Raw genomic sequence first — 14,550 nt, 5'->3', positions numbered from 1 at the left:
TTGTCAGCAATACTTACAGGTACTCTAAAAAAAAACCCTACAGGGCAAATTGGAAATGATTTTGAAGTGGGAAGTAGATACAAACTTCTCTGAGGCCATCCATTTTCTCTACTTGCATAGGTGGAGAAAACTAAATGAAATAAAAATAAATTGAAAACAACCACCTCAAAAAAATATGGGTATCACAACCTTGATCTTTTCAATATCTCACATTTTGTAGAAAGACTTCAGACTATCTGTACCAAGTTTAGTTATAATCAGTAAATAGCTACAAGATTTCTGTGTCCAACTGTCAAAAGGCAAAGGACCCTGAAAGAACCCTCACCGTTAAAATAACGTGAAATATTAATTTTGCAAAAGAAACCTTGGAATCACCTGAGACAGGTGATCCAAAAAACACAGATCTGTTTAGGATAACTAATGGAAACGTTTTAAAGCAAATATTACCTGATGAGTCTGAAATTAGTACTGCAGCATAAGCCTTTAACCTTTGAATAAGAGTGAAGCCCACTTTTATGGACACATTTAAGAGATGCAAGAAGAAAAATAATATTTATTGTTTTTTTAGTTGTAGTGATATAGAATATCTTTTACACAGTTCTTATTTGTATGATTCTTCTGGCAATCTGAATAAATATGAAAGCAATGGTCCCACTTAAATCAATGAAATCCAAACTTTTTGGAAAGTAGTATAACACTTCCTCTCAGTCGTCCAACTTCTCCTGAAAACAAACAAATAAAAAACAACCCATGTGTATGTATTTTAGAGGAAGAATTCAAGGTAAGTTCAAAGGAGCTGGCATGAAGGGAAAGATGTGAGACAGCAAGACAGGCTTTGTGTCTTCCACTGTGACCCTCTTCTGGACTGATTTCACTGTTCCACAGAGAAAATGTACCAGGTGGTGTCCATAGAGCTATGTCAGCAGGAAAGTGCTTTTTGTTTGACTAATCCTTAATAGCTCCCAAGGCACTGAGATAAGGAATTAAATCCTGACGCAGAGGAGCAGTTGGGAATTTTGATGCTGACTGCAGTGAGTCTTCACCAAAGTATTTAGCAAAGCTGCGTTTTGACAGCTACAAGAGGAGTTGGCTGATGCACGGGTCAAGGAGGGGACACTGGGTGGCTGGATGTCAGTGACCAGCCAAGATAGGTGCCAGGCAGAACACCGCATGGGAAAGCTGAGAGAAACAAAGGGACAGAGCCAGAAACGCTCAAACATCACAACGAACTTCGTGTGCTTACCCATCCTCCAGAGGCCTCAATGTAGTTTTTCACTTGAGCATTTCCATTAATCACCGTTATGAGTTGACTGGGATGGAACATAGATGGGACTTTCTTAAGAACATACATCATCAGTTTCACAGAAACAGAGAGAAAAGCTCTCTCATAGACCATCTCAGGGTTCTGGTCACTCCATCTTCTGCTGAGAGAATCCACAGCAGCCCCAAACTTCTCCATCTGCAAGCATCAAGAGGCTAGTCTGAGCTTTTCCTTTTTAAATGATCACAGGATAAGCGACTCTTGGCTCAACATCCAACATTCAATTGAATTCCTGCATTTGTTTCTTCTACCTATGACTAAAGCAGGTGGGCCCCGCAACTCCCTGGTGATATCCATACAGCATAGGACGTTCAAGAAAGGGCTCTCTTTTACTTCTATCTTTACTGTGGCTTGTGCAAACTACAGCATCAGGAAGCATGTTTGAAGGACTGGGGAGGACAGCTGTAGCCAGAGCTGCAACAAACCTTAAGCTAGAACTACATGCAGCATTTGCACCAAAACCATACTGGCATGAGATCTAAGACTTCAGGGCAAGCTCAAGCCAGACCACCTGGAACACCTGGTCTTCTCCCATCACAGCCTTCCTCCTGCACACAATATTTGCCCCCCACCAGTGCCAGACTGCAGATTATCTACTGCAATGACAGATCAGCCCAGGCAGAGCCAGGGCTACTCAGGTGATAAAAAGCAGCTCCCTTGGAAGAGACAAGGAGAAAAGTTGTGAGAAATTACCCACCTGGAAAAAGGCAAAGGACTGAGCAGGTCCTACAGTTATTTGCTTAGCTTTTGTTCCAGTGGCTCATACACTGCCAGCTAGACAGAAATGAGCAGAGGCAGGCTGCTGGCTATCATGTCCCTTTCCCTCAGACATCTCTGACTCCTACAGCATAAATTGGTCTTCTCCCCAGGCTTTTGCTATTCTCCAATGCAAAAGGACCTCCAGGTTGCCCTACAGACAAAGAGCAGGCCCAGGGCCAGGCAGGACAAGGTATCCTTTACCTTCCCTGTGAGTACTTCAGCAAGAACCTCTGAGGAAACCCTTTCAAAATCCATGTTGCACTGGTCCCCGATCTGTCGCAGACGGCTGGCAATAATAACTGGGTCAAAATCACTTGGAGGTTCTCCTGCAAATGGCACAGGCCCTAAAACAATGAGCAGAGAGAGAGTAGGGTAAGGGATTATGGCATAATATATTATTAAAAGGCAGAGAAAAAGGGAGAATATAAGCTTACAACCAAGCATATTTAACGCATACTCCATTCACAAAGCTACTTTAAAAGAGAGCTAAGGTAGTTAGTGTCTCAAGCACTTGGGACAATAATGCAGAGTAGACCTGTGACAAGACAGATTAGGATATCTAAAACCAACGTCCTTAGGAAATATTGTACAGTCATTCAAGTATTCGTAGATTTAGAGTGATCAAATTAAGGTTCCACAGGCAGCTCCATACCATCGATTTGTCCAGGTCTCTCCTCTCACCATAGATGCTTCACGCCCAAGTTTTGCTGCAAAGACATCCCCAGGGCCTTTCTTTTGCCTTTCCAGGTTTCAGGCAGCTCCTTCCTCCTGCGCTTCCAAAAGCAAGCAAGAAGAAGAGGGCTTGGGGAACACCTCGTCTCTCCCTCCTTTGATTCCAGGGACACACTCCCATCGATCAGCTGGCAAAGTCCTGCTTATATTCCCTCAGCATTGCTAGGCTGCAGATCATTGTGTATGGAGAGGCATTGGAGAATTTAGATATCAAACTCAAGGTCTCTTCTGAGCAAGTGTGAGTTGCAACATTTCAAAGTCACACAGTGATCCAAACTTGGGAAGGTTTTCAAAGGAACAGAAGACACACTTCACAAATTTCAAAATTTTATATAAAAACCATTAGAATGTCTCAGCTAAACAACTTATAGGGGGGTTACGTGTGGTGGTTTTTTTTCCTCAGTTAAAGCATTTTTCCTTAAAAATACTGAGAAAAAAAAAAGTCTATTTTTTAATATGTCTGAATATTCAGCCAGAAGGAGCTACCCATCACTGAAAATTTCAGCAAAAATATTTCCAAGTTTGACAAGACCATAAGGAACTGAAAGCAGGATCTTTCAAAATAGAGTAGTGAGCAACTTTATCTTCAGCGTTGCTTCCTGACCCAGCCGCCTTCTTCCCTCCCTCCTCTGCCCACAGCCCCTGGCATGGCTGCCGCTGCCCCACGGCTCCGTCCGACTGGCCAGAGCTGCAGGCCCTCGGTGGGCATCGCACGGCGCTCAGGGATGTGAAAGCACCTGATCCAGGAGAGAGAAACTCGCAACAGGCCGACTGGAGACTTTCTGGGCAAGACAACAGACATAGAGCTTCCATCTAAAACCTGTTGTTTAACAGGGACGGCAGCGTTTCCGTGAAGTGTGTGAAAGGCTTATCACGATTTACAGTTACAATACAGTCATTAAAAATTGTAAGATATTTTACAGAATAAGATTAACAAAGCCACACCTTGCACTTACAGTAAGGCCATTACAGTAACCAGTGTACTTTAATCTTAAGCCAGGGAGCCCTCTCTGGGGTTTTGCCGTCATATAAAACACTCGATGGACTTCTGCACAGAGCAGAGTTGGAGCAACGCTTCCTGTTTCTCTCCATGCCCTGGCTGAAAGCTACTCAAGCGGGAAGAGCAATGGTTTCGCTGCCAGAGAGGATTTTCGTGGCTGTGACAAGGAGACTTTTCATGACACCATGCAAAGCCCAACTCTCTGCAACTTTCAGTAGAGCAGAGGGACTGCTGCCTACACGCTCCTCCAAAAGGAAGTCGCGAGGCTGGCCGGGTGTAACTTTCTGTCCCTCCCCATGGGAGCCCCAGCAGGCAGCGAGCTCACCGGGCTGCAGGGAGCTGTGGGGCCCAGCCGTGGGCAGTGCCTGCCCTGCCAGCCCCCGTGCTCACCATCGCCTGGGAGAAGTGTGGTCATTCCCTAACAGGACCCCCCCCCCCCCCCCAAACTTCCCTGGCCCAATAAATCGGGCTACAGCTTTGGCCTTCATGGGGTTCAGACAACCCCACCCCACTCTAACTCTTCCACCAGAACAGAGCTAACTCGGAGGTCATCACAGGTCTGTATTTTAAAAAGCCCAACAACCAATGCCAAGTTACAACCTCCTTCCTTTAAATGTTCAGTCACAACACTTCTCTAACATCTTCAGCAAACAGACAAGATTTTTCTCCCATTTCCCACCAAACTTCAGGTCTTACCTCCTGAATCTGTCTGCAGACATCGATTATCAATTTCATCTCCATGTAAGAGATCATAGTATAAGGCGTTCACAACATGTTCTGTCTGTTCCTCAAACGTTGTCATTGCGGTTTTCTCCCAACTATCTGAATGAAGTTGAAGGCAGGACCAGGTACCTCTGTAGCTGCTCCTCTCCCCAGGTGTCTCTGAATTTTAGCTTCCTTTTCCCCGTAACTGCACAGGCCCTTCCTTCTGGGAAGACTCCTCCCCAAAACAGCACAGCACGCAGATATTTGCTCTAACTGTGATCATTCAAACTATGGGTGTGGTTTAGTTTCAAATAAGCCATTAGCCTGAAGATTAACTGAAATAAAGAACTACAAGAAGCCAAACACTGCTCACCTGCTCATTCTTCAGGAAAGGTACCTGGACAAAAGGCTGGAAACTGGAAGTCCCTGTCCCAGACCAACACTAGATTCAGACTAGCTGCTGGTCAGTAAAGGACAGTTTGCCAACAAGCTATCATTTTTTTCCTGAAAACTGTGTAATATGAGTCCTGCAATGCACCTCCCCATGTGCATGTTGTATTCCTGTGCTTATAGGAACTGGTAGTAGGAGCCCTGCTACAGTCAACTTCTTAACTACATTTGAATTCACCCCTAGATGGCCCACCTGTTAGAGTAACTTGTTGTACAAGACTGAAATAACTTATTGCACATTTAATCTTTAAAGATAAAGAATCTTGAAAGCTTTGCTTCAAGGGAAGCTGAGGTACAAATCCTGTGTGAAACAAAGGCAGGACAGAGTGCACTTATCTCAGGATCCACTGTAACCATCGGGCTGAATCCATCCTACAGACTTCAGCCAAGAGACCAGCAAATAAGTACATCAGAAAGCAGTCAAGAATGATTAATGTTTTTATTTGGAAAATCAAAAATAATATCTAAAACCTGTTGTTTAACAGGGACAGCAGCATTTCTGTGAAGGGCATGAAAGGCATATCACGATTTACAGCTACAATACTGTCATTAAAAATTGTAAGGTATTTTACAGAATAGGATTAACAAAGCCACACCTTGCACTTACAGTAACCGGTGTACTTTAATCTTAAACCAGGGAGCCCTCTCTAGGGTTTTGCCGTCGTATAAAACACTCGATGGACTTCTGCACAGAGCAGAGTTGGAGCAACGCTTCCTGTTTCTCTCCATGCCCTGGTTGAAAGCTACTGAAGTGGGAAGAGCAACGGTTACGCTGCCAGAGAGGGTTTTCCTGGCTGTTACAAGGAGACTTTTCATGACACCATGCAAAGCCCAACTCTCTGCAACTTTCAGTAGAGCAGAGGGACTGCTGTCATAGTAATTTCTGATTACTCTTTTGTATAAATAAAGAAAATGGGTGAGTTTAGATTATGTAACAATATTCTTGGCAAAAAACACATTAGCTAATTAAAGTGGCCCAGCTACAGTGAGTGATACTTTCTTCTCAGAAAAGACTTAATAAGCTAAGCAAACAGAAAATAAAGCAAAGAGAAAGAAGGACAGATTTGGTGGAAAGAGAAAGCCAAGCCCTGAGATAGCTAGGGATCATTTATTTTGCTTTCCTTAAATTGTAAGAAACACAGAAAGTATGTATATAAAAAACAAAGAAAAAGTCTCATACATTAAAAAGCTGGGGTAGTAGACATTTAGGCACAAAAAGGGAAAAAAAAAAGGGGGGGGATGGGGAATACAGAAATACAGTCCAGTCTGGAAGTATAAGCCTGTACAAGACTGTGATCACTACCTGGAAATGACAGTTGCCCAACAGGAAACTAACAGAAGTAAGTCACAACTACAAATCAAAATAAGGTTGAAATACAAACAATTCTGCAAATGACAGCAGCAAAAAGTAAAAAAAATTAAGTCACAATATAATCAAAAAATGATATTCCATACAGATTAATCAACTAAACAGCAATTCTTCAATTACTGGTGTAAGGACTGACAGCTGACTGAGGTTGTCAAAGTGATGCCAGGTATAAAACTCAATCTGCGTTAACTCACACATATACATTTTATGTATCTTGCTCACCCCTGCATTGTCTTAAAGAAGCCCTTGCCACAGGGAGCTGAGAAAAGACTTTTCTGGGGGTGATTCATGATTAGAATAACCCACTTCAAATAGAAAACACACTTCTTTCTCTCAAAAAAGTAAACATGATGTACCCCATGCACCCATACAAAGCAGAGCTCCATTCACTTTTAAGTGAAGCCTACTATCGAAATCTATCAGACAGAAAACTGTATTATATACAAAGGGAACACAGAACTGGGTACTTCTCCCTTCATCGCATTATGCCTCTCTATACACAATAAGCAGCAGAGTCCTGGAGTCTCAGAGCCATTTTTTAATTAGTTACAATTCTCTTGAAAAAAACTCCAAAACGCTGCCCTGAATCTTGCTCACTTCTGGTTCCATCAGTCACATTAGCGTCTTGTGACAATCACCACAGGTGCCAGCATTTCTGTGACTCACATCAGAACTAGCAGGCTAACAAATACATAATCTTGTCTTTTCCCCAGCCCAGGGGAAAGACATCATTTACCTCACCCCATTCACCAGCCTCAGTAGTTTGTACCATAGCTACCCTCATACCGCATGTGGTTTCTGTGCCTAACACTGCTCCAGGGAAAGGCTGATAACACTCCTACAGTTTAAAAGTACAGAACGAGCATCAGGAACAGCAAGCTGAAGCCAGAGAAGTAAACTCTGCCTGTGCCCTGAGCAAGCATCCCACTGGGAACAGAGATGAATCAGGATCTCAGCCCAGCAACTGCTCCCATGGCAGTCCTGAAAACGGACATGAAGGCTTGCAGTGCCTCAGGCTTTGCCTCACTCTGCTTCACCGAAACCTGCATCTCCGAATCTTCTGTCTCAAGCAATAGCTCTGTTAGGAAAAGGCAACCAGTGTCATCCTGAGCACTGAAATAAGCTTTCCATGGCTGGACACCAGCTTTGCTCATAGCAATAGTATGGATGTGGACGACATGAAAAGCAGTCTGTATGGTATCTGGATGAACAGTTCTGCCCCAGGGCACAGAGTGTTGGCAGCTAATGTCCAGGCTCAGCCAGGTCTTCTCAAACTGTTCTGCAGTCAGGTAAACATCAGGAATTAAGGTCAGGTTGCCTGTATCAGGATGAACCTTGAGGACTTCTTTATTCCCTTCAGAAATCAGTGACTCTGAAATGAAACCACAAACGTGAGATGCAGCATATATTGCGCTACTTCCAGTTTCCCACAGAACCTTTCAGGAGGCCATCAGATGAAGAAGGTTGGAATTATGGCACCTTCTGCAGCATCTCCCTAGCCTAATGAGGTTGTGATCAGCCAGACACTGTACAAGATATTCAGAACACTAAACAGCACTCTCAAAGCACTGTGATATTTTTCACAAGAAATCCATGTATGAGGAAACTGAAACCCAGACGTGGGTGAGGCTGGTTACCTGTGCCTCTGTTCCCAGAGTCGGTACAAGGAGAAAAAGCGTAACAGGATTCCACTGGCTGTTGAGCAGTGACAAGCGCCCAATGTGCTCTGCCATAAACAGGTACAAGACTATTAAACTCAGAAGCCCATGTATTCACAGGTTGTTCAGTTTGGTCTTCCAGGAGCCCCAAGGAGGGGTCAGACTTAGGGCTGCACAGGACCCGCTTCACTTCTTCCACACCGGACTGTAAGAGGCGATAGTAGAACAATCCACGGTCTCGTACTGCCATATCCTTCTCCTCCTCTGGGAATTTGAGGAACATAGTTTTAGGAGAATTCTAGGATTCAGATTTCTCCAAAGTAACCCTTAATTACTAAGAACAGAGTCCCAGGGACAGAGCGGAAAGCTGTTACACTCACCAACCAGGAATGCGTAGCAGCCTCATGCATAAAGCCACCTTACCTTGCCATCCTCAGTGGTCTCCTCACAGCTAGGATGCCATCACTGCATCCATGCTCTGAGGACACAGCAAAACCAGGTCCTAAAAAGCCTGTACTATCACTGTAATGAAACAGAATGCTGAAAATGGAAACCCACCTATGCAATGATAGAGCAGTCTCCCTAGCATGTCCTGACATTCAGCAGGACGAGACAGGAAAAGTCGCACCAGTGCTGTTAGAAGCTCCATCTTTACTGCTGGAAACACCTCTGATTTCACGTTCTCCACAAAGTCCTCTAAAACATAGGGGGCGTTGGGTACTTTGTCACCGTGTGCCCCCAGGAGCCAGATCAGTGCTTGCTTGCCCTGAAGGAACCACAGAAAGCACATATCAGGCTTACCAGGATAGCAATGCTCTGTTTACCAGAAAGTCAGTGGTGACATGGAATCAAGTGACACAGGAGCACGAAATCTTTTGAAGCTTTCTGATCTTCGTAATGCCAATCATAAGCCACAGGAAAGTCAAGGAGTTAGACTCCACCCATCCTCAACAGCTGCTAGCCCAAGGCATAAAGCCACCTTACCTCACTGTCCTGGATGGTGTCCTCACAGCTAGGCAGCGCCTGACACACTGCATCCGTGCACTGGGGACACAGCCAAACCAGGTCCCGAAAAGCTTGAACTACCGCTGCAGTGAAACAAAATTTTCAGCATTCCCCAAGAATTATAAAACCATTAGGCAAAATAAATAGAATTAAATAAATAAAAAATGTATAAAACAGTCAAAAGACTGCAAAGTCTTAGCTAAACAGGTCGGTGCATTGCTCAGGACTATGTTTTGAGACACCCTTCTTCAAAGTCCCATGACATTGCTCTTGTCAGTGCAAAGTTACACAAAGTCTAAAATAAAGCACTGAAACTTCAGATTGTTCCTCTGGCTGCTGGAAAGTAATCTCTCTTCTGGACATTCCCTAGGCTTTAAAAAGAGACTGACTCATGATGTCTCAGACATACGATGTTAGAATAACAAATTGAAACTAACACCAATTCAAAATGTGTTTCATGAACTTTAGGTCAATATTCTAAATGCTCTGTTGCACACGTACAAACTACAGCAACTACTAAGACCTAATTCAACAGATGACTGCAGGCATGCAACTTTGAAAGCTGAAAGCAAGAGCATTAAAAAAAAGGGGGGCAGAAATAGCACAGATACGAAGTTAGATTTGAAGGCAGCAGAAGAAAAAGACAGAAGTCTTGGTAAAGTTGAATCAGACAGCTGAAGAGAAATCATAAAAGTTTAAAAGACACATGCCAAAGGTCCCCGTTAGAAAGAATTCAAGATTAGAACTCTTAACCAGCTAGGTCTTCACAAATAGCCACTAAAATACCTCTGCTGAGTCCCTCACTCCTCGAGTCAACAGATGGCAGACAGAAGGGAGCCTCCATATCTTATCAGACCATCAATACAGCCATAACCATTTCCCAAGGAAGTGAAAACTACATACTCCCACCCCACCAGGGAGACTTCCACCTGAAGATCCCAATTAAATTAAATGCCACATGCCTTCTAAAGCCTCAATTTTCGGAATCACAAGCCCCAACAAGGCCATTTCCTGAAAGCATAAGCCATGTAAAAAAACCTGCATATGGTTACCTGAGGTGATATGCTCCTGCTGAAACCCCAAGAGCTCTGTCAGAATCCCCACACACTGTTCAGTGTATGTCCTAGCAATATTGCCTGCAGAGACACCAAAGAACATAAAAGGCAACCTTTAAATCAGAGTGAAATAGGAAACATGAGCCCAACTATTCATCACAATCTCGTCTGAAAGAACTAATCCCTCTTCTATTTTGACAATACTTTCCAGAAGTGTAGTAAGATGAGCACATATACCCAACGTAAGGGATACATTCCTTTTTTGAAGAAAAAGGTTTCTTTTACCTCAGAAAAAGTCTGAACTTTTCTTAAACGTAACACAAGAGAAGCATTTTAGCATCCCAGGCTTTCTCCTGAGGAACACTATAAAACTTACGTATTTTAAAGCTTGCAAAACCAAAACTGAACTGCCCCAAATCACCTTAACTCTGCCTTCATCACAACTCAAACAAGCAGGTATTATAGCAGCTCTACAGTTTCAATAAGACTCAACATTAAGACTCATTAATGGGATGAAATGATTTAATTCAGTCCAGAGTTCATTTCTTTAGAGCATCTCATAAGAGAACAGACACTTGAAAAAGACTCAAAGACATTATATTCAGTCAGAAACAGTTCAATACCAGGACTTCTGAGAGAATCAACATCATCGTGGTTTAGAAACACTCATGAAACACTCCTGGGAAGGGTGATTTACTTAGGGCTTCAGCACAGATTAGTTATTCGGCATTTGCCGGGATATACTTTAGCAGAGAAAGGCGCACTTTAAAGATCTAGGGCTGCAGCTGCTTCTGAGGCAAGGCAGAGCTCTTACCTATAGCAGAGATCGCCCCCTGGGCAAGCTCTTCAGATATATCAGTGCAGTAGCCTTTCAGCTCCTCCAGCACTTGTACCACGTTTTCATCATTCACCAGCTCGCACAACACTTCCATCTTCTGGCATTTGATGTAGTGTGGTTCTGAATATGAGCAGAAGAACTTCTTGTAGTGGCTGCTAAAATGACCAGGAAGGCTACCGAGGATCTGGCGCACGTGACACAGTGCAGTGAAGCAGAGCTCCCTGCTCTCCGAAGTGCAGGCAGACAGCAGTGGTCCCTTCACTCTCACCAAAACATCTGCCTGCACATGTGGGTACTCCCTGGCCAGGACCAGGAAAAGCTTGGTGGCTGCCATCACGACGCTGGGGCTGCTGCTTTTAAGATATCCGTCTAGTAAATTTAGAATGTCGAAAAGCTCCTCCTCGGTGCGGGGTCTGTAACGCAGCAGGAAGGCAAGCACCTCACTTTGCCCCCACTGATCTAGATCGGCCATCCTGCCAAGAAAATGAACACAGTTTGCAGGAGTCAAGAAGTGCATGAAGATCCGTGCTGTGCAGAGTAGCGGCCGTAGCCTTTCAGTTGCTTACAGGCTCCATTCTACATCAAATGTTATATTTCAGAAGTAGATACCACAATTTTACCTCAAGACGATTGACCAATTTACAGATGTAGGCTTGAATTTATATCAGTTGTGCACTTTTGCTTGTGCTCTAAGCCAGAGAAACAAAGATCCCTGGACACAGCAATTACCTTGCTTTTGCTGTATCATGTAGAATTATTTGCCAAAAAAAAAAAATATATATATAATTTCTTCAAGTAATAGATATCTAATGGATCAGATACCTTTCAGTTCATTGGAAAATATACACTAGAACACCCGTGTCACAAATACATTGTGCATGCTATCACGATTAAAAAAGATAAAACAATCACATTAGCTTGCAATTCCAAACGAACCAGAAGCAAAGACTCCCTGGAAAAGCAGGGCATCTAAGATTTCTCTGAAGACCTTAGCACAAAGCTTCTTTTCAGGACAGGCACCTCTGTCTTGACTCTTCTCTCCAGGTTTTGGCAGGAGCCCTGGGACACCCGCTCCACCAGCGTACAAATCACGAGAAGCAGAACGAAGCTCCCAGCGCAACCTCTAACACGGACGAAAACGAACCTGTTGAGGAGGTGATGGGCGATGGGTTTGTTGATAACGACTCCTCCCTCTTTCTTCAAGATCTCTTCCAAAGCCCTCAGACAGTTCACCACTACGATGGGGTCCTGATCGCGCAGCAAGCTGTACAGCTCGTTCACCAAGGCGCCGTCTGCAAAAACCAAAGGCTCCCGTACCGAGCTCTGCCGGCACGCCGCGGTTTCACCGCTGCCTACGGGCCTTTACCGCAAATACGAGGCTTGAGCTGGGGGAACCGGCCGGCGAGCACTGCGGCTCTGCAGCGGCCCGACCCGGGCGCTGCTCCTCGCCGACGGCCCGGGGGGGAGGGGGGAGGACAGGGGCAGGGGGATGCCGCGGTGCCGCCGGTCCCCCCCCGCCCCCCGGGCCCGCAGCTGCGCGCGCCCGCGCCCCACTCACCCACTTCGGAGTCGCCCTGGAGCTCGTGCACCTTGGCGCAGCCCAGCACGGCCGCTCGCCTCACGTAGGAGGCCGGGTCGCGCAGCCCGCTCAGCAGCGGCTGCCGCACGTACTCCTGCGCGCCGGGCACCCTGCGGGGAGGGGACGCTCAGGGATGGGGGGGGGGGGCGGGGGGGGCCGGGGCCGGGGCAACGCCGGCCGCGGGAGCGCGCACCTGAGGCTGCAGAGGCTGCGCAGCGCGAGGCCGCGCACGGCGGGGCTGGGGTCGGCGCAGTCCCGGCGCAGCGTGTTGACGGCCAGCAGCGCCAGGCGCGGCAGGCGCGGCGCGTGGGCGCGCACGTAGAGGTGCACCAGCTTCTTCTGCACCACGTCGGCCGCCGCGCCGGCCTTCACCATCTCCGCGAACAGCCCCGACACGTCCGCGCCCTGCGTCATGAGCCTGCGGCGGGGACAGCGCCGGCCGTCACCCGCCGGCCGCCCCCCGCCGCCGCCCCTCGCCCCCCGCCGCCGCCGCCGCCCCCCGCCGCCCCGCACCGGATGACGCGCAGGACGGCGGCGCGGTACCGCAGCGGGTCCGCCTGCACGTGCGGGTTGCCCAGGGCCCGGCGCAGGTCGCGCAGCGCCTCCTCGCCGCCCAGGTACGGCATGGCCGGGCCGGGACCGGCCGGGACCGGCAGGGCGGAGCTGCCCCTCCCCGGCGCCGCCGCCGCGCACGCGCCGCCCCCGCCCCGCCCGCGCCTGCGCGGCGCCGCCCCCCGCGTTCGGCGGGAAGCGGCGGGCGGCGGGGCCCGGCCGGCGCCATGAACGGCACGGTGATCCCCGGCACGCCCATCGCCGTGGACTTCTGGAGCGTGCGGCGGGCGGGCGGCGCCCGGCTCTTCTTCCTGTCGCACATGCACGCGGACCACACGGTGGGGCTCTCCAGCACCTGGAGCCGGCCGCTGTACTGCTCGCCGCTCACCGCCCGCCTGCTGCACCGCCGCCTGCAGGTAGGTGCGCGGGGACCGGCCCCGTCACGGCGCGGCCCCGTCACGGCGCGGCCCCGTCACGGCCCCGCCTGCCCGCAGGTGCCGATGTGCTGGATCCGGCCGCTGGAGGTGGGGCAGAGCCACGCGCTGGGCGAGGAGGTGACGGTGACGCTGCTGGACTCCAACCACTGCCCCGGCTCCGTCATGTTCCTCTTCGAGGGCGCCTTCGGCACGATCCTCTACACAGGTACGGGGCGGGCCCCCGCGGCCTCGCCGCGCTGGCCGCACCCTCACACCCCGCTCCCGCAGGGGACTTCCGCTACACTGGCGCCATGCAGCACGAGCCGGCGCTGAGGGGCCGCCGCATCGACCGCCTCTACCTGGACAACACGCACTGCCGCCTGCGCCAGCCCCTGCCCTCGCGGCACTGTGCCACGCGCCAGGCCGCCCGCCTCATCCGCGCGCACCCGTCCCACCACGTCGTCGTCGGTGAGTGCCGCCTCGTGCCCTGGCCGCGCGCGCACGCCTCCCCCGTGGCCCCGGCACGCGGCTCACGGTTTCCCTTGCAGGTGTGTACAGCCTGGGGAAGGAGGCGCTGCTGGTGGACCTGGCAGTGGAGTTTGGCACCTGGGTGGTGGTGAGCCCCTCGCGCCTGGAGCAGATGCGGCTGCTGGAGCTGCCCAACGTGTTCACCGCTGAGGAGGGGGCTGGCTGGATCCGTGCGGTGGACGTCGCTGAGATCCGCTGGGATACCCTCGTCAGCTGGAACACGTTGCATCCTACTATTGCTATCCTCCCCACTGGCAGGCCCGTGAAGGTCACCCACCCCAACATCTACCCCATCCCATATTCAGATCACTCATCCTTTTCAGAGTTGTGCGAGTTTGTGAAGTGGTTGAGACCCTGCTCAATCATCCCAATTATAAGGGACAACATGTGCCAGGTTTACTTTCAGAAATACCTAAGTTCTGACCACCAGGCACTTCCTGACCTCAGAATCCCAAAGCCTGTGCAAGAGTCTTTGCAGCAGCAAAGCAAAACGAAGACACAGAGGACTGTGTGCCAGCAAGCTCTTTTCAAGAGACGCTCTGTGTCCCAAGGAGTTGTCTATGAGTCCCCAGAAAAATATACT

The 14,550-nt window shown here is 48.5% G+C and overlaps 3 protein-coding genes across 4 annotated transcripts; 1 reads left to right on the top strand and 2 right to left on the bottom strand.

The window, feature by feature from the left end:
- Positions 1-533: 533 nt before the first annotated feature.
- BCL2L15 (BCL2 like 15) lies at positions 534-4,753 on the bottom strand. Its single transcript, XM_083812934.1, has 4 exons — positions 4,509-4,753; positions 2,282-2,424; positions 1,244-1,459; positions 534-722 (listed from the first exon to the last, which is right to left on the bottom strand). The coding sequence occupies exons 1-4, from the start codon at positions 4,612-4,614 to the stop codon at positions 705-707; spliced, it is 483 nt and encodes a 160-aa protein (XP_083669060.1). The 5' UTR covers positions 4,615-4,753; the 3' UTR covers positions 534-704.
- A 639-nt stretch (positions 4,754-5,392) lies between these two features.
- On the bottom strand, positions 5,393-13,181 carry AP4B1 (adaptor related protein complex 4 subunit beta 1). Of its 2 annotated transcripts, XM_083812930.1 has the most exons (10): positions 12,985-13,181; positions 12,665-12,889; positions 12,451-12,581; positions 12,037-12,184; positions 10,869-11,365; positions 10,052-10,135; positions 8,979-9,082; positions 8,553-8,760; positions 7,974-8,258; positions 5,393-7,708 (listed from the first exon to the last, which is right to left on the bottom strand). In XM_083812930.1, the coding sequence occupies exons 1-10, from the start codon at positions 13,095-13,097 to the stop codon at positions 7,281-7,283; spliced, it is 2,223 nt and encodes a 740-aa protein (XP_083669056.1). In that variant the 5' UTR covers positions 13,098-13,181; the 3' UTR covers positions 5,393-7,280. The 2 variants fall into 2 exon arrangements, with proteins under 2 accessions (XP_083669056.1, XP_083669057.1); XM_083812931.1 differs by lacking the exon at positions 7,974-8,258.
- Positions 13,182-13,183: 2 nt separating this feature from the next.
- Positions 13,184-13,907, top strand: DCLRE1B (DNA cross-link repair 1B). Its single transcript, XM_083812935.1, has 2 exons — positions 13,184-13,439; positions 13,518-13,907. Exons 1-2 carry the CDS (start codon positions 13,251-13,253, stop codon positions 13,770-13,772), a joined length of 444 nt encoding a protein of 147 aa, XP_083669061.1. The 5' UTR covers positions 13,184-13,250; the 3' UTR covers positions 13,773-13,907.
- The last annotated feature ends 643 nt before the right edge of the window (positions 13,908-14,550 follow it).

This window comes from Anser anser (assembly GCF_964211835.1).
Source record: "Anser anser genome assembly, chromosome: 27".
In the NCBI taxonomy this organism is placed as follows: Eukaryota; Metazoa; Chordata; class Aves; order Anseriformes; family Anatidae; genus Anser; species Anser anser.
Note: the sequence above shows the minus strand (reverse complement) of the source record. Positions and strands in the feature narration are given on the sequence as shown.